Below are 26,011 nucleotides of genomic sequence, written 5' to 3'. Positions count from 1 at the left end.
CATAAATTGTTCAATTTAATTATTCTATTTTGAGCGGTTTTAATTTTTTTGTTTTTAGAAATTATCATTGGAATAGAATTTCGTATATTCCCTTTTTTAAACATAATCGTAACATAATAGTAAACATAGCTTAAGGATGGAGTATGACATCAAATTTTGTCTAACATCATCATATTTTACTTCACGGATTCTACGCACATATTTTTTTTAATTTCGTTCATATTTTTATGAGTGAACCCCATTACCCCTTTAAATTCCCATGAAAGGAATCCCATGGGAACGAGGCCTTCAATAGGATCTTCAAACAGTAGGCTGTGCAAAAAGTGTGGTTCAATTATTTTTCCTAGGACTATAATGAGAGAAAGGTTAAGATCTCTGTGAACGATGTATGACAAATCATCAAAGATTGTCCTTGTCGACCAACCGTCTAGGGCCCAAAAAAGCAGCTAGTTCCAGGTCGTGGTAGGAAGATGTTGTAAGGAAAGATTTGTGGGAAATGGAAACGTTCTTGGAGGCTTTAAAGAGTGAGGCTTAGAATAGATAAGGATGGAGGAGGCCCATGCGTAGCTGTGTTGGCCTCAGGCGGTTTGGTGCTGTAGTGAGGCGTTAGTGCTAGCAGCAGTAGTAATGCAATTCATTCATCACTAAACTTAAGTCCTTACTGCAAAATTTATTTAATAGAGTATTTAAGTTACTTAAATACCACCCTTCAAGATTTATACCTCATACCATACCTCTTACCTAATACCATACCTAGAAAATTCCTGAAGGATCAGGAGTAAAAAAACGCAACACATCTATATCAACAAATTGGGAGCATTTGTATCTTAGGGCCATACTTTGGTCCCTCCGCAATTCGCCTACCTATTACTTATTACAATTTGTATTTCAGTAACGTATTTATTATTTGGAAATAATCAAATTTCTAGAACTAAATCGCAAGTGTTCCACCAGGGAGTTACGAGTTATGCTAAAATTGAGCAGAAAAAAATTCATCTAAGCAGTTAGGCTAAAAAAGAATAGGAACTAATAAAAAAGAGGAAATCAAAACGTTGAAACTAACAATACATGATGACTGATATCAAACTTAAATAAAAAAAATCACTGTAATGGAAAGGTGAACTACTATCCTCCTTAAATTCTCAGTTAAGTTTGAGTGGTAATTGCTTTTTGTTGAAAACTATCCGGATAGCTTCAGGACCTGCAAATGCCTTTTTTTAAGTTGTAACTGGACATAATTTAAACTGGATTTCATTGAAATGACTTTAAAGAATAAAAATGGTGATGGGAATAAGCGTTCTTTTAAAATAAAAATAGACACTCTCCTACCTTAACGATTCAGCCAGTTAATAACCTTGTTCATATGACCTGCCTTTCTATCAACGATTTATTACCTAAATAAATAGATTATACATAATTAGCAGCAGAGCGAGGAAAACCAGTCTTCTAACAGAAATGAAGGTAGTTGATGGTAGTAACAAAGAGCCAGACTTCAAAAACCAATTTTGAATCTAAATTCTTTTTTAGATTGCCCTTTAAAAAAAATTAGGATAAAAATCAAAAATAAATTAAAATAATCAAAATATAATAGCCACATCTGTGAAGTAAAAATAGGACAGTTAACAAAGAATGGAAGTAGTTAAAATAAAAAGAGCATGGAGAAAAAGAACAACCGACTGTAAGAAATTAGACACAAATCGCGATACATTTTTTTACGGACATAAGCAGACTCTAAAAAAAAAAACATACTTTAAAAAACAACTTTTGAAAAGAAGACCTTGAAAAAAGGCGCAAAAATCTCGTCAAAAGTCTATGAAAAAAATCTCAGTAGTCTGTGTGATATATCTAAGAAAGATTGGACAATTGAAAAGGAATGTGAATTTCCTATGACCATAATTCAAAGTTTTGGGAATTGTAGAAGATGGACAGAAGATCATCAAAGCTGTTTGCTATGGTTTTATTAACAGCTACATATTCCTAGCTGTACAAATAAATAAACGTTCAACTGAGGATAACTCCATTTATTAGAGTGAAATCAGACACAAAAGTCTTAATATTTTGATCGCATATAGAGTTATCGTCATCAGCAGATATAACTGCTGATGACAATCTACTGATGACAATCGCAGTATAGGTGGTCACCATGGAAAAGCAGCGGGGTTTTGGAAGAAACCTAATTGAAGGTATTGCGTCAAAAATACCCTATTTTTATATATCCCTCAATGCCTCCCAGCCGCCTTTGCTATATAATTTACGATACTGGAAGTTTAAAAAAGCGATTAAGATCAAGTAAGGGCAAGATTATGAGTCAAATATTTGGGAACCGGTTTTATTCGATTATTAGCAAGTCTGTTACACCTGATTTAAGAAAGGCTTCAAAAATATTTATTTGAGGCATATTAAAACAACTTCAGTTACATACTGATTATCTAAATACTGAACTCATGACATAGTCATATACTGAAAGTCTGAAAAATATGTCTGAATATTTGACCAAGTCTATTGACCCCAATTACCACTTCTAAAGAATTATACCTCTATTATACAAATAGAAACCTTTGGGCCAAAGCCCCTATTTTCGGTTATTGAAAATCAGACAAAATTACAAAACAATTAATTTTACAAGCAAAATAAATGCTTGTTTGACGTCAGAGGTAATCCCAATAAAAAAAAGTGTCCATGAGAGTAGAAGGCAGAGGCAAAAAAAGAAAGGCTATGGAATGTGTCAGTTAATGACAGCAAATATACTAGAGAGGGATTTGAAAAAATAAGCACATACAAATTTATATTAAAGTTGGACTTGTGTTCACTGGTAAATATCTTTCGTGAGTCACCGCAGCTGCAAATAAAGAAGCCCGAATACATGTCTGATTAAGTTTGAGTCTGGAAAAACTGGTCGATTTTTAATTCTTTTTTTTTTTTTTTTTTGCAGTCCTAATTGGTAAGATCCAAATTGCTGAGCAGCGCAGATATTCATTGTGACGTTTGGTTAAGGAGCTATGGCTCCTATATGCTACCAAATGACATCCATTGGCATTAAAAATTAACAAATCAAATAGTTTGTGGTAAAGAACTGTAAGTATATAGTGACTTCTGTCAATAGTGACCTAATCTCTGAAACACATAATTTTGAAAACAATAGAGACATAAAAGAATTCAATTTTTATGCTGATTCCAAATCTATAAAGTTAGTTAATTTTAACGTTGCGAGCCAGTTTTTCGTCCAGTTTTTAAAAAAGGAGAGATGTCTCCCCCCCCCCTAAGAAAATAGTTAGTAATATTAATGAAAATCACACCATCAGATTTAGCATATCAGAGGGCCCTACCGTACAGGTTTCAAGCTCATATGTTCAAAAAAGTTAAGTTTCGTATTTTTACCGGAAGAAAAATCTGGGATGCGTGTTGTTTTATTTTTTTTACTTTTTTTTGTTCGTTTTTTTCTAATTGGTGATCGTATCAAATCAGCAATTCTAGAAAATTGGAAGAGGGCTCATTTGATCGGAACTGAAAGTTCTATTGCCTTTTTTAAGTGATCTAAAAGATTGGAGGTCGGCTAGCACCCCTTCTAAGCCTTTTTTCCCAAAAGGCATTCAATCAAAATTTTGAGATAGCCACTTGATTCAGCATAATTGAAAGGTCAACTAACTATGCCTACGGGGATGATTCTCTGAACGGGGATGACCGCCAAATTCTCTGAAGAAAGGGCAGTAAGTTTTACAACGTGCCCATCTATTATATTCTCTGAAGCCAACCTGACTCTTTTGCATAATAATAGATGGTAATAAACTTACATAAGCTATAGATGTCAGGTGATAGATTTTTTCAAACGATAATTTGAACTTGATGATGACAGGCACAGGTCCTGTCGAAATTATCATTTGAAAAAATTAAACACCTGACATCCACAGCTTAGGTAAGCTTATTTCCATCTATTGTTATAATATGCCCATCATTAACAAACAGCAATTGCTATTGGGGGGTTTACAGAAATTTTGGGGAGAATTTTATAAAGGGGAAAGGGGGAAGAGGAATTCCTGGCACGATTTGAAAAACGAACAGATATTAAATAAAAATTACAGGTCTTTTCAACTGAAAGTGAGAAGAAACATTAAAACTTAAAATAAACAGAAATTATTCCGTGGATGAGGGGGGTGACTCTTCCTCAACCCTCGCTCTTTACGTTAAAGTTTGACTTTTTGCCATGCTTCTTTAAGAAACAGCACCCAATCACAAGGCTCGTTAAATTTTAATGAGAAGTATTTTTACAGAACTTCAGCGTAAACACTTAGGATTATAACAAGGGCAGCTACCCTCAATGCGAAATAATTCCTATTCATTTTAAGATTTAATTTGCTCCTGACTTTTAGTTGAATTTTTTTTTTTTAATTAAATAATTTTTTATGTATTTGATCAGATTGAAGCATAGAGTCAAAAGTACTTTGACCAAGAGGGAGCTCAAAGTGCCAAAATGTTCCAAAATGTCTTTCTCTTAAAAATAGGACCTAAAAATTGGCCTAAGATGTTTTTCCGGATTAGCTCAAAAATTATATTTTCAAGCACTTTGGCTGTTTGAACAAGCAAAACATAAAAAAAGTATCGAGAAAAACCTAAAAATCTTACTTAATCAGCTCCCACGTTGGAATACCAAAATTGCGAACGACGAGTTGTTCCAGCGCGTAATTCACAAAACCATACTGAAAAAAACTTAAATGTTATTTGGCATTAAAATAGTTTCGTAAATACTACAAGCGTTAATTAAACGCTTGTCAAAAAAATATAATTGAATATTGTTTTCATTAAATTAGCCGAAAAATGTGTACTTCTTTTGCAGCCACGTAGGTATATTTTTTCTTTTTCACAAAGTCTGAACAGCCTTTTGGCTCAACAGTGACACTAATAATCTTGATCAAATAATACAGTCCTCAACCTTGAAGATCTCTGATCATATCGATTTCCAGTGCTGTTCAGAATCAGAGTTTACACGCTCGGGTAAATTTAAAGTTTCCTAATTTTTCTCATTTTACGAGAGACATACCCATTTTACTCCACTTATCTCCACTCAAGTGGGGAGTAAATATAAAAAAAACTTCCAGGGGTCATAACACTGACGAGTCAAAAAACTGTTTACCATTCGGTCTAACATAAAATAGTGGAAATGCGGGTTAAAATTTGAGTTATAGGCTTGTTTTTGAACAAAATTGCTATTTTAAAATTTCAATCGGATGCTTTTTGGGGAAAAAATGCCTCTTATCACTCTTGGGTCTTATAAATGGCTCTGTAGCTTTCGATTTCTAATTAAATAGCCATATCCAAAATTTTTGCGACCACATTCTCCATGAAAACCTTATATGTTAACAATGGGTAAGCTGCATAATATACAGTCCTTGCTATGGAGGCTGTGGAGAGATATGTCAACCCTGGAGGTTTAGTTTTTTGGCCTTTGGACTATTTTGAACAGAATGTCCACCTCAAGATTTTGATTGGATTTATTCTTGGGAAATAGAGCATAGAAGGGGGACTGTCCACCTCTGATCACTTTTGAATTTTACAAAAGGGGCTATAAACTTCAATTTGCAATCGAATTTGTATTCTCCGAAGTTTATAAAACCAAAACATCCACAAAAACATCCAAACGCATAGTTATTTGACCTATGGACTATTTTGAATAAAACGGGTATCTCAAAATTTGTATTGGATTCATTAAAGGGACAAAGAGCAGGGAGGAGAAGGGGGGAATCTGGTTGCCTTCTGATCTGGTTGACTCTTGAAAATGTAATTATAACATTCAGTTTGCAATCGACTGTGCTCCCTTCAAAGGTTATAAAACCAGCACTTCCATAGAAACCTTATATGTTAAAAATGAGCCATTTACATAACATACAACCCTTGTCACGGGAGCTTGGGGGGAAGAAGGCAAAATCATAAGCATAAGTATTTGACCTGTGGACTATTAAATTTTTTCTCAAAAGTCTAATTGGGTATATTTGGGGGAGGGATATGGGTGTGGGCTATTGGATGGTTGTCCTCCAATCACTTTTAACTCTTAAAAAGTATACTGTGATCTTTAATTTGCAATCGTATATGCACTGTTCAGAGTTTTTACGACCAACTCTTCTATAATATCTTGCATGTTAAAAATGAAAAAAACTTACAGCCCTTGCTCCAAGGGCTCAAGGGCAAACGGGAAGTATTGTTATGGGACCTTTGGACTATTTTGAACAAAATAGCTATCTCACAATTTTGTTTGGATTTATTTGGCGGAAAAATGACGTGGCAGGAAAGGGGGACTGGCTGCCCTCTGATCACTCGACTTTGAAAAATGGCACTATAGCCTTCAATTTCTCAACGAATCTGCCCTCTTCAAAGTTTATAAAACCATTAATTCCGTAAAAACCTCGTACGCTAGCAAGGAACGTCTTGTAGAACTTACAAGCCATACTCCAGGGGCTTTGGGAGAGGGGGTGTTGCCAACTATGGCTTTTTACACTTTTGACTATTTTCATCAAACTAGCCTTCTCAAAATTTTAATCAGATTTATTTGGTGGTAAATGAACGTGAGAGGGGGGATGGTTATCCTCTAATCACCTTTGATTCTTAAAAAGGCTACTATAGCCTCCGATTCGCATTTCAACATACCCCCTTCGAGGTTTATACAACCATCTATTCCATAAGAAGCTAATATTATAACTTGCCCATGCATAGCAACATGCATAACTTGCCCTGACTCCTTGCGCTGAGGGCTTGGGGAGTTTTGTTTAAACCAGAAACTTAGTTATTTGTTTCCATCTGCAGACTGATCTTTTCAAAGCCGGAAGTATAGCTATTTGACCTTTGGAATGTTTTGAAGAGAATAGTTATCTCAAAATGTTGAACAGATTTATTTGCTGGTAAAAGGACGTGATAGAGAAGGTTGGTTGCCCTTCGATCACTTTTGACGATTTTTGAAGGATGTTGTTATCTTCAATTTGCGATTGAATTGGCCCATCCGATATTTATACAACTAACTCTTCCAGAAAAACTTTATATGTTAACAATGAACAACCTCCATAACTTAGAGCAGCTGTCCTGGAGGAGAGGATTTAGTGAAAACCAGTACCATTTTTATTTGACTTCTAGAGTATTTTGAGCAAATTAGCTATCTCAAAATTTTGATCGGATTATTTGGTGGAAAAAAGGCATGGGGGGGTTCTTGCCCTCTGATCCTTTTGACTCTCAAAAAGGGCATCATAGCCATCACTTTAAAATCAAAAATGCCCCCTCCGAAGTTTATGCAACCACCTCTTCCATAAGAAGTTTATATTTTAACAATGGACAACTTACATTAAACACACCACTTGCCCCGAGGGCTTGGGGGTGGTTTTCAAAACAGAACCACAGTTAATTAACCTTTGGATTAAGTGAACAAAATAGTTATCTCAAAGTTTGATCGTATTTTTTTTTTAGGGGGGAGGACGTGGAGGAGGAGAATGGTTACCTCATATCACATTTGACTCTTAAAAAGCACATTGCAACCCTCAATTTGCAATCTAATGCGCTTCCTCCAGAATTTATGCAAATACCTCTGCCGTAAAAAGCTTATATGCTAACAATGAAGACCTTGCATAACTTACAGACCTTGGGACTTCGACAGTTATTAAGACGGGAAGTATGGCTATTGGACCTTTGGATTGTTTGGAATAAACTTTTTATCAGATGCACTTTGGGAACAAAAGGCATAAGGGGAGGCTGGTTGCCCTCTAATCCCTTTTGATTCTTAAAAAGGAACTAAAACCGTAAATTTCAAACTGAATTAGCCTCCTCTCAATTTTTGCGACCACTCCTTCCATAAGCACCGTATATGTTAACAATGACACGAATAACTTACAGCCCTTGCCCTAGGGGTTACAAGTCGTTTTGTCAAACCTAAAGGCAGATTTAATTGATCTTTAGGTGCCTTGCAACAAAACGGTTGTTCCAACACTTTGATTGGATATATTTGAGGAAAAAACTGCGCAGGGGGGGTGTTTGTTACCCTCCAATCACTTTTAAATCTTGAAAATAGCACTAGACCATCCAATTTTCAACTGAGTTAGCTCCCTCATGAGACAACCTCTTCCACATAAATTGCCTCTGTAAAAAAAATAAATGAAACATTGAAGACTTATGGCTCTTTACTATAAGTACCACTACAGCCTTATTTCTTATTCGATAAAGCTTGTTCTAAAAAAATGTTCTAGTCACAAAAACTGCAATGACTAATTTTATTTGAAGGAAAAAAAAACTTTATAGAAAATCCAGAGTTTGGAAATAAATACTTTCTTTTTCAATAGAGTTTTTGATGCTTCAAAAAACCGTTCAATGCCTAACTTACCTATATTGGTCAATACAATCTCAGAAATTTCTATTTGATTTTTTTTTGGGGAAACCCCTCAGACTAATTCTGGTGACCATCTTTATAGCTCCTTCTGTATCTGATCAAATACATGACCTGTAATATTCAAATTTTTGGTGAGCTTTCAGATCCATCGTGTGATAAGAAATAGCTCCCAATTTTCCCTTAGTAAAAAGTCAGTAACTAAATGGCTTATTATTAGCCTACTCTAGGTATCATAAAAGTTACATAGTTCAATACAAAATTTTACCATGATTTCTTATTGTCCTATCCAACTAAATTCTAAACTAGCACTAACTTGGTTTCTAAGTAAGATATCATTGTGAGGCTAGAATAAAGAAAGCGTGCGCGCAAGTAAAACACCAGACATTCAGCAGGGACTGAAAGCTACACCAGTCATGATCAGGAACTAGACTGGACTAAGTCAAATGTCAGCACCTAGATTATCAATCAGTTTTTGATAACGAACTATAAGTAAGGAGTGGATAAGTAAATAGATATTTAAATCATGACAGAAGAACAAGAAACACTTTCGGACAGAGTAAAAATATACCAAACAATTACAATACCATATTATGTTAATAAAACAGCAATAGCAATGGCAAAAACAAGAACACACAAAAAAAGCCACATAATATACAATAGCCACATAAATTACACAACAAAATAACCCTTAATGCTCCATCAACATTTAATATCAATACTTATATGTAAAATTAACCAGGTTTAATGTATCCTTCAAAACTTGAGAGCCAGGAAAAAATTTCTGTAGCAGGAAAAAGAGAGAGGAACCTGAATAAGAATTAGACGGTCGAATTTAGTATATTAGAGGGCCTTGTTGTAGAGGACCCATATCCCTGTATGCAAAAGCTAGAATTTTCTTCTTTTTTTTTAAAGATGGTCAAGGAAGCTTGTTTATCTTTCAAACAGTTCCTGGTAATGAACTTTAAGTAAGGAGCAACTTGGCTCAATAGTAACCGGAATTTTAATATCAACACAACAGAAACATACAAAAATTAGCTTATTATGCTGATTCAAAATATGCAAGATTCATCAAGTTCATTGTTACCCATCAAAAGTTACGAGCCTGAAAAAAATTTGCCTGATTTTTGAAATAGGGAGGAAACATCCCCCAAACTTCGAGGAATTTTAATGAAAATACCGTCATCGTTTTCAGTATACCAGAAAACACTACAGTAGAAGTATCAAGTTCCTATCTGCAAAAATGTGGACTTTTGCTATTTTTGCCAGAAGACTGATCACAGATGAGAGGTTTTTTTTTTTTTTTTCCAGGGGTGATCGTATTGAAGTAATGGTTTTAGAAGATCGATGAAGAGTGCATTCGAACGGAAATTAAAAATTATAGTGTCCTTTCTAAGTGAAAAAAAGATTGGAGGGCAACTGGAACCCCTACCACACCCATTTTTCCCTAAAATTGTTTGATATCAAAATTTCGAGATATAACCTTTTTGATCAGTATAGTTGAAAGATCAAATAACTATGACTCTAGGTGTAAAATGACCCCAAACAGCCCGTGGGGAGAGACCTGTAAGCTATAAAATTTGTCATTCGTTTTTATACAGTATTTATTGTTGGGAAGTATACAGGCCTTTTTCGGGGGGGGGGGTGTGTGCTTGAGGTTGATTTCTATAGGAAGAATTTCTTGAGGAGGGAAACTTTTGAGGGGGTGAATGTCACAGGGGTAATGTTACACTGGGTGGATTTGAAAGAATTACTATACGAAATTCTTTTTAATTGTTCACATTCTCTTTGCCAAATTTTTCATGTTGAGACGCTCCGAGGGTATTTTCCGGAGGCTATTTTCTGCGTGATTTAAATTCCAGGAAATAATTTCCTCGGAAGGGGGCATTTCCGGAGTGTTCGAGAAATCTATTAGAGATTAAAGTCTTATTCAAATGAAAGGATGCTAAGGAGAATTTTCAGACTGAATCGCCCAAACATAATTTTACAGGGAGAAAGGATTCTTAGCTAGGATGGAGCTGCCTGGATAGAATTTAGAAGGAGGCGAGTGCACTTTACGTTGGATGAAATTCCCACGGAGTTTGGCGTGAGGAGGAGGGGTATATTCCGTAGAGTGTGAGTCAGATTTATCGGCATTAGTTGGAAAGTGAACAGAAATTTTTCCATCTATTAATATATTGCCCCCTCCTCAATACCTTGCTCTTTACGCTAAAGTTTGACTATTTGCCAATTTTTAAGGGCGGCTACTTAAACACATGGTACATTTAAATAGAATAGGAAGCTTTTTGAAAAGTGCTAACAGCATTAGTGTAAAGAGCAAGGTATTGAAGAGGGGGCAACCCTTCATATGTAGAATAAATCTGCCAAAATTAATATAGAAATTTTGTTTTAATTTTTTAAGTACGGTGAGCCAAATTCGAACCTACATTTGTTGAAAAACGTTCAGAAATTAAATGAACAAACGCGTTTTTTTAACTGAAAGTAAGGAGCAATATTATAACTTAAAACCCACATGCCTTCTCAAAACCAGAGCATAACTTGCGCTTTACTGTAAAAAAAACAAACAAATGACCTTATGTTTTCAGTTTAATTGAGATATACTGATATTTATTCCTTAAAGTTTTTATAATTCTTTATTTATGAAAGTAAGAAAAGCGAAAATTCTTAAATCTACTTTGTTTTCAGTAAAGCGCAAATTATGTTCTGGCCTTGAGAAGGCATGGGGGCTATCAGCCCTATTCATGTTAATTTTTGCTCGTTTTGAGTTTAAGTGGACTATTTATTGTAATTTCTATAACTTCTTCAGCTGTCATATCTGTTTCATAAAAACAAATGGTTACCTAGATTCGTGTTATTCATCGCGTTAGATTACGTGATAAGGGCTATGTAATGAAGTATACATTTGGGAACCCTGTGAACAATTATTTGTCGATAATATATTGTCTTCTTTTTATTCATGTATAAGAAAAAGGTAAAGGATGTGGCACTAGACCCTTAAGGTCCGAACTGGCGGAGCTGACCTCCGTCTCAAGACCCTTCAGCCAGGAAGTGCGATGGGGGATAAGGGCCAGCCATCCTCTGTTCTTGCAAACCCTTCCTGTTTACCTTCCCTAGATTTTTCCAGGTAATAATTTAGACCTGGGTTGACTCTGGCTGAGCTTACAGAGATACGCCACTGATCTCCGTCCCCAACCTAATAGTTGGGTACACCAGGATTCGAACCCTCGCTCTTTTGGACAAAGGATCGTAAATCCAGCCCACCAATCCACTTGGCTAGGACAGCCAAATTCATGCATAAAATGACTAGAAGAGACCACATCTGCCTTAACTTCCGAGGCGATAGCCATTCTATACCTGTAACTAGGGATTGTTTGAAAACTATGAGGAACGAAGAAGAGAGTGTTTTAAGTTAGTGTTTATTATCACTGTTTGCCTTGTTCACTTAAAAGCCTGAAAATGGAGGATTACTATTGCCACTATTTGCTAAGTACGGCAAGCCATAATGTCAAATAAGATGGGGCTGTAGCTGAAGGATATCGTATGATTTGAGAAATAAAATTTCATCATTTTTGTCTATGACGTCAATGTTGTCTTTAATCTCATTTAAACGCAAAAAAGGAAGTTTGCTGAAGCCTTTTCTTCCGTAAATATACAAACCCTAATAACTTTGGGTTCTTAGGGTTACTAATTATAATGTAACCCAATTATATATCAATTAAAAACCCAAATATTTGGGTTATTTGGGTTATTAATCATAATATTATAAGGGTTTATAAAAACCCTTATAATAATTGATGTCATTTAAACGCGAAGAAAAAGTCAGTTTGCTGAACTCTTTTCTTCCGTAAATATACAAATCCTAATAACCTTGGGTTATTAGGGCTATTAATTATAATATAACCCAATCATATATCGATTAATAACCCAAATATTTGGTTTACCTATATATATAAAAATGAGTTGTCTGTGTGTGTGTGGGTCTGTCTGGTGACGTCATGTTTGTGTGTTGACTGACGTCATGTTTTCGACTGACAAAATTACAGACCGGGACATCGGGACACAAATGACGACCGGGACACCGGCACATAGGGAATATAAATGACGACACTCAAAGAGAAAGCGACCGGGAGACAAGGAATGTTCGATTAGCAATCACCATCAACAAAGCACCGGGACACAAATGACGACCGGGACACAGGGAGTATAAATGACGACCAGGACATAAGTAAAAAAAAAAAAACTAAAAAAACTAAAAAAAGGTAAAAACTACAAAAAAACTAAAAAGAAAAAAAAACTAAAAACTAATAAAAAAACTAAAAAAGCTAAAAAACTAAAAAAAACTAAAAAAGAAAAAAAAATGAAAAAAGGAAAAAATGAAAAATAAAGGAGAAAAACAAAACTAAAAAAACGAATGTATATACAGACCGGGACACCGGGATACAAATGACGACCGGGACACAGGGAATATAAATGACGACCGGGACACAGGGACACAACTACAACGGGGACGCCGGGGGGCACAGGGGGATATATAAATGACGACGGGGACACAGGGAATGTTCGATTAGCAATCACCATCAACAAAGCTCAAGGGCAATCATTAGAATCATGAGGTATAACTAAAAAAACTAAAAAAAGGTAAAAAACTAAAAACTAAAAAAAAGACCAATTCAAAAACGAATGTATATACAGATCGGGACACCGGGACACAAATGACGACCGGGACACCGGGACACAAGGAATATAAATGACGCCCGGGACACTCAAAGAGAAATCACAGACTGGGACACAGGGACACAAATGACGACCGGGACACAGGGAATATAAATGACGACCGGGACACAGGGACACAACTACAAAGGGGACGCCGGGGGGCACAGGGGGATATATAAATGACGACGGCGACACAAGAATGGTCGATTAGCAATCACCATCAACAAAGCTCAAGGGCAATCATTAGAATCATGAGGTATAGATCTGAATACGGATTGTTTTCCCATGGACCATTATATGCTGCATGTTCAAGAGTCGGTAAACCTGACAATCTATTTATATGCACAGACAATGGGACAGCAAAGAATGTTGTATATTCACAAGTTTTACGTAGTTAAAAGCATATATATATATATATATATATATATATATATATATATATATATATATATATATATATATATATATATATATATATATATATATATATATATATATATATCTATATTCACAGGTGGGACATAGGGACACAACTACAATGGTGCGTAACTAATATGGCGCGTAACGACTTATGCGCTCGGGGGGGGGGGTTGCGGGGGGGGGGGGGGTGCGCGAAGCGCCCCCACCAACTAGGTGTTGGGGTGGCTCGAAGCGCCACCCCAACAGCTAGTTAACTATAATATTATAAGGGTTTATAAAAACCCTTATAATATTGGCAATTTTTAATGTCATTTTTGTCTATGACGTCAATGTTGTCTTTGATGTCATTTAAACGCGAAGTGAAAGTAAGTTTTCTGAACTCTTTTCTTCCGTAAATATACAAACCCTATTAACCTTAAAACAGTGGTTATAATACAGAAAATATAGGGGGAGGCAGCGTGGATTTTCAAAACGTAGGGGGGGGGGGAATTGTGTCGTTTGTCTGTTTCGAACAAAGTATCAAAAGAAGGTATTTTTTTATGAAAATACCCCCCCCCCCAAAGAAATTTCTTTAGAATCTAAGGATGGGACCTCAGCAATAAGAGAATTTGTCCCCTCCTCCTACTCCCACGCATATATATTCCTTAATTTATTTAGAACATGCAGCTTTAATTCAAAGGCTTAGTTGTATCTGGAAAGCAACCGATTATTAATGTTTGAATTTTTACGGAAGAAAAAAGTGTCAAATTGAACTATTTACTTTTGTTTAATCATTCCCATGGCTCCAATTGGCGAATGCTATGAAAATGCAACCCTAACCTATAAATTTTGAAATAACCGAAGAAGTTTCTTAAAAATTTTGTTCTTAGGCGTGTTATGTTAACATGGGTCTAGTGGTGAATACATTGTCATTTCGATGTTATTATTACTTGGATGTGACTGTCAAAGTAATGTGTACTAAAAACGGACCATAGACAATTTCACAGAATGATACCCAGTATGTTTTCCTCAGCTTTTCAAAACTCCTACGTTTTAGAATCATAGATGACCATTACTCTAGCTTTTAGTATTTTGCTCCTGTACCGTGGCTCTAAGGTCGTATCCAGGAATTTTTTTTCAGAAGGGGTCTTAAAAAGAATGTTTTTTGGGGAGGGGGTTACACAAAGACAAACCTCAAAAAACGGATAAGAAATAGTCCATAATCATTTTTGTCAAGTTTTTACTTGTCGGAAAAACATTTCAGATAATGAGGGGGGTTCAGATCCACCCCCCCCTTGGATAAGGCCTTAAGTTGTTCAATGGCTTAAAAGCAAGATTACGAGAAGTAATTTTGTTTTATAAGACTCTTTCTTCCCACTCTTTCAAACGTTCTCAACATATTTTCAACTATACGAAACGCTATTTTACTTTTCATATCAATCACTATACATGTTTATTTAAATAAAAATGCGACTTTCGCTAAAACTCTTCTGTTTGCTGGACCAAATAAATATTAATAATTGACACAATTCGTTTCTAAAGTGATTGTTTAATTTAGATATTAAAGTTATTATATAATCTAAGAACGAAAATTTGTGCAACACGTACTATTTTTCCCTTACCTTAACTTTCCTTAACTGTCCATCTTTCAAAACTCAACTCATACTATCTCTTGCGCCCTAAAAGATATAATTCTAACTATCTAGGCTATAAAAGCTTTGTTTCCAACTAGCTAAAATTTTAACTATCTATTTTTAGCTACACAGGTATTTGGTTTAGTGCTAATATTACTGTTGGGATAAAGTATTTTAAACCACAATGACCTGCCATAATAAAAATCCTAAAGAAACATAGGGTAAAATATGAGGTTTTTTAAAGCCCAAAAATACTTCGTCTTTCAATAGGCTTTTTCGTTCGGTATTGTTGCTTGGCCTTAAAAAAACATTTTTGTCAGTTTTACTTTAGGAATTTTTTTTATTATTCTTGAAATAAAAATTTTTCTTACAATTTCAATCTTTTGCCGATTATTCGTTTACACTGGCCTTTAGATTGTAGAACGTAAGACAACAGATAAAATTTAGGATCATAAAAATCCGCCAGTCTACAATCTAGATTCATCCGGATACTACAAAAAAAAATCCTAACTTATTTAAGCTCTACTTTGAGAGAACAAAAAAAAAGACAATTTAAAGTAAAAAGGCAAATTTTATAAAAATTTGTTGTAACTGTTTATTTATCGACCCAGACTGTTTTACTAGCCAGTGACGAAATAAGCACCATTATCACAAAGCCTCATGTAAACACAAAACACTTTAAACATCTACAGTTTGCGCAACGTTTTCCAATTAATTCAAAGAAATTCTCAGATATGCATCTGGCTGTAAGATCAAGCGCATCTAGCTACTATAAGGGAAATACGCCCTCAGCAAGGATCAGTAGCTCAGTATTTCCCTGAAACTAGGGGAAGAAACATGAGTTGTCCTTTTCGTTCCAAGTCGGAGGAGAATATAGTAGAGGAAAAGGAAGCAAATATAGGAGAATTAAATGAAGCAATTAGTTCTTTGATATTGTTGCCTGTAAAGTATTGGTTTTTGTACCTTGCTTATTTATTCTTATTTTGGACAGGAAGCTTGAAGGTATTTTTTCAAACTTGGTTTTTATCGAGTCTTTTATCCATAAAATACCTTAAGATTTTTTTGAGGCTCTGAAATTTATTTTCTATTCCTATAAATTGCCCATATATCTGGTAGGTACTTTCAGATCTATCGCTTTTAATATCTAAAAAAGTACAGCCCCCCTCTATCCCTGTAAATTTCATAATTTAGAAAAACTCTGACTCTTTCTCTCCACTTAACTTTTTTAAACAGTAAAAACTTTAGCGTAAAGAGCGGGGCGTTGAGGAGGGAAAAGCCCCTTTAATATGCGGAATAATTTCTGTTCGTTTTAAGTTTTAATGTCGCTCCTTACTTTCTGTTAAAAAACTAGTTTTTTTCATATTATTTCTGAACGTTTTTGAATTGATATATTTTTTGATTTTGGCTGTCCGCAAAATGAATAATTAAAACGAAACTTGAATATTATTTTTTGGCTAAATGGCTTTCTCTGAGTTTTGATCGGAAGATTTTGAAAAAAAGGGGTGGGGGAAGAGGCTTAGCTGCCCTAAAACCTTTTGGTTACTTAAAAAGGCAACTAGAGCTTCGAATTTTTTACGAACGCTTTTATTAGTAGAAAATATACGTAACTTACGAATTAACTTACGTAACGAACTTCTATATTTGTATATTTTTATTACGTATATGAGGGGGGGGGGGTTGCCTTCTCGTTAATACCTCGCTCTTAACACTAAAGCTTAAATTTTTTCCCAATTCTATAAGAATGATTAGGAAGAGATGAACCCCACATATGCGCAATAATTTACGTTAGCTTTAAGTTTTAATGCTGCTCCTTACTCAGCTGAAAAAAACTTTTCCATATTTATTTTTTCATTGTTTTTTTTTTGTTTTAAATAATGTTAGAATACCCTGCGCCTCCCTTCATGGAAATTATCTTCTCCCATGTTAAATTCCTCAATGGAAAGATCCTCCCACGTAAACCCCTCCCGTCAACCCCCTTCCAAACCAAAACTATCACCCTGAGAACGTCTGTACGGCTCTCAAAAGCCGTTATTATACGTAAAAACTGGTCAGATTTTGTAACCTGCAGCCTCCCCTCCTTGGACTTGAAGGGAGTAAGTCGCCCCCAAAGACATTGTTACCAGGTTTTTGACTATGCTGAACAAAATGGTTATCTCAAAATTTTGATTCGTTGACTTTGGGAAAAAATTGAGCGTGGAAGGGGGCCTAGATGCTCTCCAATTTTTTTCTCACTTAAGAAGGGCACTAGAACTTTTAATTTCCCTTAGAATTAGCCCTTTTGTGACATTCTAGCACCACTGGGTCGATGCGATCACCCCCGGAAAAAAAGAGAAAACAAATAAACAAGCACCCGTGATCGGTCTTCTGGCAAAAATTACGAAATTTCACATTTTTGTAGATAGGAGCTTGAAACTTCTACAGTAGGGTTCTCCAATACGCTGAATTCGATGGTGTGATTTTCGTTAAGATTCTTTGACCTTTAGGGGGTGTTTCCCCCTATTTTCCGAAATAAGACAAATTTTCTCAGGCTCGTAACTTTTGATGAGTAAGACTAAATTTGATTAAACTTATATATTTAAAATCATCATAAAAATCAATTCTTTTGATGTACCTATTAGTATCAAAATTCTGTTTTTTAGAGTTTCGTTAACTATTGAGCCGGGTCGCTCCTTACTACAGTTCACTGCCACGAACTGTTTGATAATCTTTCTTACCATTTCAAAATACCCTGGCAAACGAACATAAGGGCTTTAAAAATTTCAAAAGAATTCTTTCAATCATGCATCTAAATGTATGATGGCCAAAAGGTCATGTTTCTCCCTGCATGACAAGACTTCTTCTAATTAATTGTTTTACTAGATAAGAAATTAATAACATCATTTTCATAAGGGCAGGGGAATATCCTTCAAAAAACACCATGGGATTACACCTCCCCTATTATTTAGAAGTTCGGCAACAGTATAAAAAAGCGAAATATCTCATGAAATGGCATACATATAGGTATAATCTAGCCTATTTTCACCTAGAAAAATTCTTAGCTCAGTAAAGTGGCCTCTTTCAGTAAAACTTTGAAAAACATATGTGATTGGACATCTATCTAACTTTCAGCCCATGTTTATTTTTCTGATAGCCTTAGGCCTAAAGGCTAATAAACTTAATCACCAATCAATATACCAAAACAAAGTATCTGTTGGTTATTCAGAGCATTCTCAAGTTTTTTGTGAGGACACAATCTAAGACTTCGCGCAAAAACTCGGCCAGATTTTTTTTTTTTAAACTGAAAGTCTTTTTACCTCTCAAAAATAACAAGATTTTGATTCCCTCCCACCCCTTCCATCACTCTACATCTTATTGGGTATAGATTTGGTTATTTATGTTTATTTTTTCTTTGTAAATGTGTTAACGAATGTTTTTCCGATCCCAATTAGTTTCATCTTCTTAATATAATCTCCTTAAATTTCTTTTACTTATACTCTTACTTATTTCTTATCTTATTTCTATATCTTACTTATTTCTCTTACTGTTTTAAAAAGTAGAGCTAAGAGAAAGAGTCAAACTTTAGTGTAAAGAGCGGGGCGTTGAGAGGAAAAGCCCCTTTCATATACGGAGTAATTTCTGTTCGTTTTAAGTTTTATTGCTGCTCCTAACTTTCATTAAAAAAAAAAACTTGTTTTTTTTAAATTTAATCTGTCAAAGGAATCATGAAAAAGTAAAATTTAAAAAGCATAATCAAGTTTAAAACAAGATTAAATCCAATACACCTTATTCGAATACCAAAGAGCTAAATGTAAGACGAAACATTAGAACAGAGATAGAAATTTCATTCACCAGAAATTTATTTCCCTAGGAGGGAGGGGTAATTTTTTAAAGGATAATCGTGATTTATTTAAGAAACATGGGCCAAATCTTGGGCTTTTGGCAAGGTACTCATACCCAAGCCTCTCTCCCTCAACGTAGTGCCCTAGTTGAATCTCATTTTAAGCCCAATTGTCGTTGTAGAAAAGACCCGCGACATCCTCCACCGAACTATTGAGATTGAGTTGAGTAACTCAAGATAGTTTTATACAGTAGTTTAGCCGTACTAAGGATATATTTAAAATAAGAAATTAAAATAAATTTCTGATGCTAGGTGAGGTGGAAAATGCCTAGGTGAGGTGGTGAGGTGTCCTGATGCAACTTCAAGGTATTTTTATGCAGTAATTAAGCCGTACTAAGAGCATATTTAAAATTAGAAACCCCAGGTACAAAATTGGGTGCTGTTTTTGATTGACAGACAAGGTTGATTAATTTTTGACTCCACACCTAAAATTAGAATTAATATTCTAAGTGACTGTCAACTTCTTTGCTATATTAGAATTTATAATAGTATTTACAACACCTGCGTGACATACACTTACCACACCCATCTAATATGTTTTATACTTAGGCTAAACATTACTGATAAAAACAAATTTATCCCCCAAACTCCTTGTGGGCTAACGCTGTGCCCCATTCTGCACTTAGTGTCATGCAATTCGCTTATAGCTTCTTCTTATCTGTAGTCTTGGAACGAGAAACAAATAATGAACTACCATCAATTATAAATGACTTCTGGAACACACCCTTAGTTAGTGAATCTAGACCACTATTTGCTACTTCTTGCAAAATTGATTTGAAGTTAGATACACAATACCTTTGGAAGGAAATTTTTAATTTATTAATTAATTGGCTCCACATAACTTACAAAAAACAAGTTTTATTGTTCCATCTGACGTTGTTGGAAAAGCTGAAACGACAGAAAAACCACCTAGGATTTATTTTTGTAGTAAATTTGCAAAACTAGTTCATGGGTATCTTCAAGGTCAATCTAAATCATCGACATATCATCTGTATTAGAAACAGATTCTAACATATTGAAAATACTTTTAGAGTGAAAAGGGTAAATAAGCTTTAATTTTTCATTACGATTATACCTTTATAAGGCTATTAAGCCGTCACTAATTCTATTTACGGTTCCGGTGAACATCCAATTTAATTAATCTCAGTAATCCATGGAAAGTTACAACGTTTGTAATTTTACATCAAACAGTTCGTGGTAACGAACTGTAGTAAGGAGCGACCCGGCTCAATAGAAACCAAAACTCTAAAAAATGGAATTTTGATACCAATAGCTACATCAAAAGAATTGCATTTAAATGCTGATTTTAAATATCATGAAAAGAGAAATCACCAATGCAACAGCACAAACACAAAAAAAAAAAAGAGAGACAGAAGGAGAAAAAGTTTCATCAAGTTTTGTCTTACGCACCAAAAGTTACGAGCCTGAGAAAATTTGTGTTATTTTAGAAAATAGGGGGAAACACCCGCTAAAAGTCATAGAATCTTAACAAAAATTACACCATCAGATTTAGCGTATCAGAGAACCCTACTGTAGAAGTTTCAAGCTCCTATCTACAAAAATGTGGAATTTTGTATTTTTTGCCAGAAGGCAGATCACGGATGCGTGTTTATTTGTTTTTTTTTGTTTTTTTTTTCAGGGGTAATCGTATCGACCCAGTTGTCCTAGAATGTTGCGAGAGGGCTCATTCTGACGGAAATAAAAAGTTCTAGTGCCCTTTTTAAGTAACCCAAAAATTGGAGGGCACCTAGGCCCCCTCCCACGCTAATCATTTTTCCAAAGTCAACGGATCAAAATTCTGAGATAGCCATTTTATTCAGCGTAGTCGAAAACCTTATAACTATGTCTTTAGGGACGACTTACTACTCCACAGTCCCCGTGGGAGGGGCTAAAAGTTACAAACTTGGCCAGTGCTTACATATGGTAATGGTTATTGGGAAGTGTACAGGTGTTTTCAGAAGGATTTTTTGGTTGGGGGATTTGACATGACATTTGTCATGGGGGAAGAAAATTTCCATGAAGGGAGCGCAGGATTTACTAGCATTATTTAAAAAAAAACAATGAAGAAATAAATATGAAAAAGTTTTTTTCAGCTGGAAGTAAGGAGCAATCTTAAAACTTAAAACGAACAGAAATTATTACCCATATGAGGGGCTCACCTCCTCCTAATACCTCGCTCTTTACGCTAAAGTATTTTTAGTAATGTCAACTATTTATTCTACGGCTTTTGTGATTCAGGGGTCATTCTTAATGAATTGGGCCAAAATTTAAGATTTAGTGTAAAGAGAGAGGTACTGACGAGGGGACGAACCCTCTCATATGTGTAATAAAAACATGAGAATAAAAAATTCTTTATGTAAGCTAATTTATAAGTTACGTATACCTTTTACTAATAAAAAGATTCGTAAAAAATCAAAAGTTCTAGTTGCCTTTTTTATTAACCAAAAAATTGGAGGGCAACTAGGCTTCCTCCCCCGCTCTTTTTTTCTCAAGATCATTCGATCAAAATTATGAGAAAGCCATTTAGCCCCCCCCCCTAAAAAAATGCAAATTTCGTTTTAATTATTTCTCTGCGGAGAGCCGAAATCAAAACATGCATTGATTCAAAAACATTCAGAAATTAAATAAAAAAAACAAGTTTTTTAACTGAAATTAAGGAGCGACATAAAAACTTAAAACTAACAGAAATTACTTCGTATATGAAAGGCGCTACTTCCTCATCAACGCCCCGCTCTTTACGCTAAAGTTTTTTACTGTTTTAAAAAGAAGAGTTGAGAGAAAGAGTCAAACTTTAGCGTAAAGAGCGGGGCGTTGATGAGGAAGCAGCCCCTTTCATATACGAAGTAATTTCTGTTCGTTTTAAGTTTTAATGTCGCTCCTTAATTTCAGTTGAAAAAACTTGTTTTTTTTATTTAATTTCCTTAAGGCTTGTGATTACACTTCCCTAAGGCCCAAAAAATTTTGTATGTTATATTTCCAGTTATATTAATTTGTAAAAGTAAGATGACACTTTTGATTTATGTTAGTAGTTATGAGACTAAGCTTTACCCATGTATCAAATTAAATTTTGAAATTTACTATGCCTTTCTCTATATTGAAAGATACATTGAAAACAGGCGAAAAAACACACTTTTCCTAATTTTTGTAAGTTTATTAATTTTTAATTAGTAATTAATTTTTAATTAGATTAATCTCTAAGAGCCACTCTAAGTAACATTAAAATTCAAGCTCAGTGAATGGAAAGGCCCAAAACTTATGTATCCAATAATATTAGCAGCTCGACTTCTCGATGCAAAACCGGTTTGAAATTAGATTAAATAGAAAAAAACAAGTTTTTTTAAATGAAAGTAAGGAGCAACATTAAAACTTAAAACGAACAGAAATTACTCCGTATATGAAAGCGGCTTTTCCTCCTCAACGCTCCGCTCTTTACGCTAAAGTTTGACTCTTTCTCTTAACTCTACTTTTTAAAATAGTAAGAAACTTTAGCGTAAAGAGCGGGGCTTTGAGGAGGAAAATCCCCTTTCATATACGGAGTAATTTCTGTTTGTTTTAAGTTTTAATGTTGCTCCTTACTTTCATATAAAAAAACTTGTTTTTTTCTATTTAATTTCTGGACGTTTTTGAATTAATGCATGTTTTGATCTTGGCTCTCCGCACATAAATAATTAAAACAAAATTTGCATATTAATTAATTGCAGTTATCGGAAGACTTTGAGAAAAAAAGGAATGAAGGAGGAGGCCAAGCTCCCCTCCAATTTTTTGATTACTTAAAAAAGGCAAGTAGAACTTTTAATTTTTTACAAACGTTTTCATTGGTAAAAGTTATACGTAACTTACGAATTAACTTACGTAACGAACTTCTATATTCGTATGTTTTTATTGCGTATATGAGGGGGTTCAACCCTCGTCGATACCTCACTCTTTACACTAAAGCTTAAATGTCCCATTTAAGCTTTAGATTTTAATAATATAAATAAGGTTAAAAATAAGCTTTTAATTTTAAGCTTTAGAACTTAAATCACACTCTGAATCACAAAGGCCGTAGAATAAATAGTTGAAATTACTAAAAATACTTTAGCGTGAAGAGTGAGGTATAACGAGGAGGTAAACCCCTCATATGCGTAATAATTTTTGTTCGTTTTTAAGTTTTAATTCTGCTCCTTACTTTCAGTAGAAAAATTTTTTCATATTTATTTTTTCATTGTTTTTTTCAAATGATGCTAGAAAATCCCGCGCCCCCTTCAATGAAATTCTCTTCCCCCGTGAAAAGTTCCTCCATGGAAATATCGTCCCACGTAACCCCCCTCAACTCTCCCCCTAAACCAAAAAAAAAATCCCCCTGAAAACGTCTCTAAACTTTCCAGTAACCATTACTATATGTAAACACAGGTCAAAGTTTGTAACTTGCAGCCCCTCCCACTTGGACTGCGTGGGAGTAAGTCGTCCCTAATGACATAGTTATTAGGTTTTTCGACTATGGTGAATAAAAGAGCTATCTCAGAATTTTGATTCAGTGACTTTTGGGAAAAAATGAGCGTGGGATGGGGCCTAGGTGCCCTCCAGTTTTTTTGGTCACTTAAAAAGGGCACTACAACTTTTAATTTCCATTAAAATTAGCCCTCTCACGATATTCTAGGACCACTTAGTCGATATGATCACCCCTGGGGAAAAAACAACAACAAAAAAACAAATAAACACACATCTGTGATCTGTCTTCTGGCAAAAAAAAAAACGATATTCCACATTTTTGTAGATAGGAGCTTGAAACTTCTACAGTAAGGTTCTCTGATACGCTGAATCTGATGGTGTGATTTTCGTTAAGATTTGATTTTCGCTTTGATGTAACTATTGGTATCAAAATTCCATTTTTTAGATTTTCGGTTACTATTGAGCCAGGTCGCTCCTTACTACAGTTCATTACCACGAACTGTTACAAAATAAGACACGCCCATCTTAGACGCTTTTTTTTATTTATACTATTTTTTTAGCCACATCTTCGAAGACTATCTAAATCTACTACGTCCACGGCGCGGTGAGAACGCTCTAAAGAACGCAATGAGGAATTTTACAAATAACTTTAGCAGAGGCCACTCCTGGGATGAATTGAAAAACAATCAGACAATAAATAAATAAAAAACAAGTTTCTTCTACTGAAATATATAAGTAAAATTGACACTTAAAATGAACAGAAATTATTCCGTGCTATTTACGCTAAAGTCCTACCTTTAGTTACAGTACTTTAAAATATTCTGCTCAATCACGATGGGCGTTGAATTTGAATGAGAAGGATTTTTATAGAGCTTTAAGACCAGCGTAAGGAACGAGGGTAGAATATGGGATGACTCCCCCCTTAGAGATAGAGTAGTTTAAGTTCATTTGAAGTTTTAACCTTGCTCCTTACTTTCAATAGAATTTTTTTTCATATAAGCACAATAACCATCTGTCTTACTTTTTTGTAGCAGTCTATGATTTTTAGGCTGCTTACTTTAAAATTGGTTTGTAATTATGAGAATTATCTGAACCAAAATTATGTAATTATCTGAACCAAAAGGAACTAGCTTATGAACCAAATCGGATTAATTTTTTGTACTGTACTGTATTAGATTGCGCAATTAACTTGCGGATTTAATTGTGAGGGGCTGCTCACTTCATACAAAGTGAGTTATTTTTTATCATAGTTTATAATTTCGTTCCATAACCGAGTATTAATTGGTTATTACCATCTGAAAGCCCCCATAGATATTGTGTGCGAGTGACTAACCTACAAAACATTGAATATATTGGTGTTATCGCTGATTAAAAACTGTCATATTTACTTTTTGTCAAGTAGCCTTGAATTAAAACTGATTAACAGTTCATGAATCTTCAGTGTCTCGTTAGAATAAATAACGGGAAAAAAGCAGCCACTAAGGCTACCACCCGAGAAGGATAATCCAAATGAAACCCTTAGCCAGTCGCCATTCCAACCTACCTCTAAAACTCTTCCTAGAACCCCTTCAACTACGCGATCCAAAACAGTTAGCCACTGGTCAGGAATTCAGGCCTTAGCTGAAACTAACTCCAATGAAAGAGGTAAGACGCCTGGCAAAAAGAGGAAAAAGGATGAAACTCGTTCACCAGTGTTAGTGCAGCCCCTCTCTTCAAGTGTCCCAGAAACTAGTACTGCTGATTACCCCAATTATTTTACTGTCTCAATCAAGAAATCCAATGGCAAACCCTTTTCAAAAGATCGAATAATGCAAATTAGGAAAGCTGTCTTTCTGATCGCCATGGTAAATCTTGAACTTGTTCTCAAGCAGGACGAGTCTGTTGATATTTGCTTTACGTCTTCTCAGGCGGGAGACCATGTCCTGTCAAAATCCAAAGATATAATTCTTGATGGTTCGAAAATTTTAGCCACAAAAAAAGATATGGAAAAGTTACACAGCTATGTGCTGTATGGTGCCGATACCAGTGTAAAAGTGGATGAAATACAAACTGAACTAATAGATTCTTCAGGCCTTCTCATCAATTCTTCAATTGCAATAAGGCTAAATTTAAAGAAAGAAGGAGTCCTTCAACCAAGCCGTTCAATCCTCATTTCCTGCAAAGTTGGGCTAAACAGAGAAATATTCTTGTACGGTATGTCCCTTTTGTACAAGATTTGTAAGCATAAGCCCCTTCAATGCTCCTCTTGTCTGGCCCACGGCCACAGCAAAAAACACTGCAAACAGCCCCATCCGTATTGCCTTAAGTGTGGGAAAACCAGCCACGCAATTAGTGAATGTCCTGATTCAGACCCTTTCTGTAGAGACTGTAACCCTAAGGGACACACAGACCTCCAAAAACAATCTTGCCTGGCTCACCAAAAGCGAGTCGTAATCCTTAGAAGATCTGATAAAATGAACCTACCCTACTCAGTTGTAGCTGCAAGAATCCCTTGGCAACCCACACCCCATCGACCCAGTTGAAGCCAAGCAACAGTTGCTGTAGAAGATGCAAAAGCAGTATCATTTCCGAAAGAGGCAAACAATGTTCATACTCAAGGTTCTA

The 26,011-nt window shown here is 35.1% G+C and overlaps 1 protein-coding gene and 1 long non-coding RNA gene across 4 annotated transcripts in view; one reads left to right on the top strand and one right to left on the bottom strand.

Annotated features, from left to right (window-relative positions):
- Positions 1-1,347: 1,347 nt before the first annotated feature.
- Positions 1,348-8,652, bottom strand: LOC136038493 (uncharacterized). The gene is made up of 3 exons (XR_010620225.1): positions 8,622-8,652; positions 4,621-4,694; positions 1,348-1,533 (listed from the first exon to the last, which is right to left on the bottom strand). It is a non-coding gene; the product is annotated as an uncharacterized LOC136038493 (long non-coding RNA).
- Positions 8,653-15,905: 7,253 nt separating this feature from the next.
- The window catches only part of LOC136038492 (head-specific guanylate cyclase-like), a 224,074-nt gene continuing 213,968 nt past the window's right edge, over positions 15,906-26,011 (top strand). For 2 of the 3 annotated variants that reach the window (XM_065721579.1, XM_065721577.1), the window contains exon 1: positions 15,927-16,041. In XM_065721579.1, coding sequence (XP_065577651.1) covers positions 15,937-16,041 — 105 coding nt within the window. In that variant the 5' untranslated portion in view covers positions 15,927-15,936. Of the gene's footprint in view, positions 16,042-26,011 lie in introns of all 3 variants that reach the window. The other variant, XM_065721578.1, reaches the window with a different exon arrangement.

The sequence above is a fragment of the Artemia franciscana genome, chromosome 18 (assembly GCF_032884065.1).
Source record: "Artemia franciscana chromosome 18, ASM3288406v1, whole genome shotgun sequence".
Classification (NCBI taxonomy): Eukaryota; Metazoa; Arthropoda; class Branchiopoda; order Anostraca; family Artemiidae; genus Artemia; species Artemia franciscana.
Note: the sequence above shows the minus strand (reverse complement) of the source record. Positions and strands in the feature narration are given on the sequence as shown.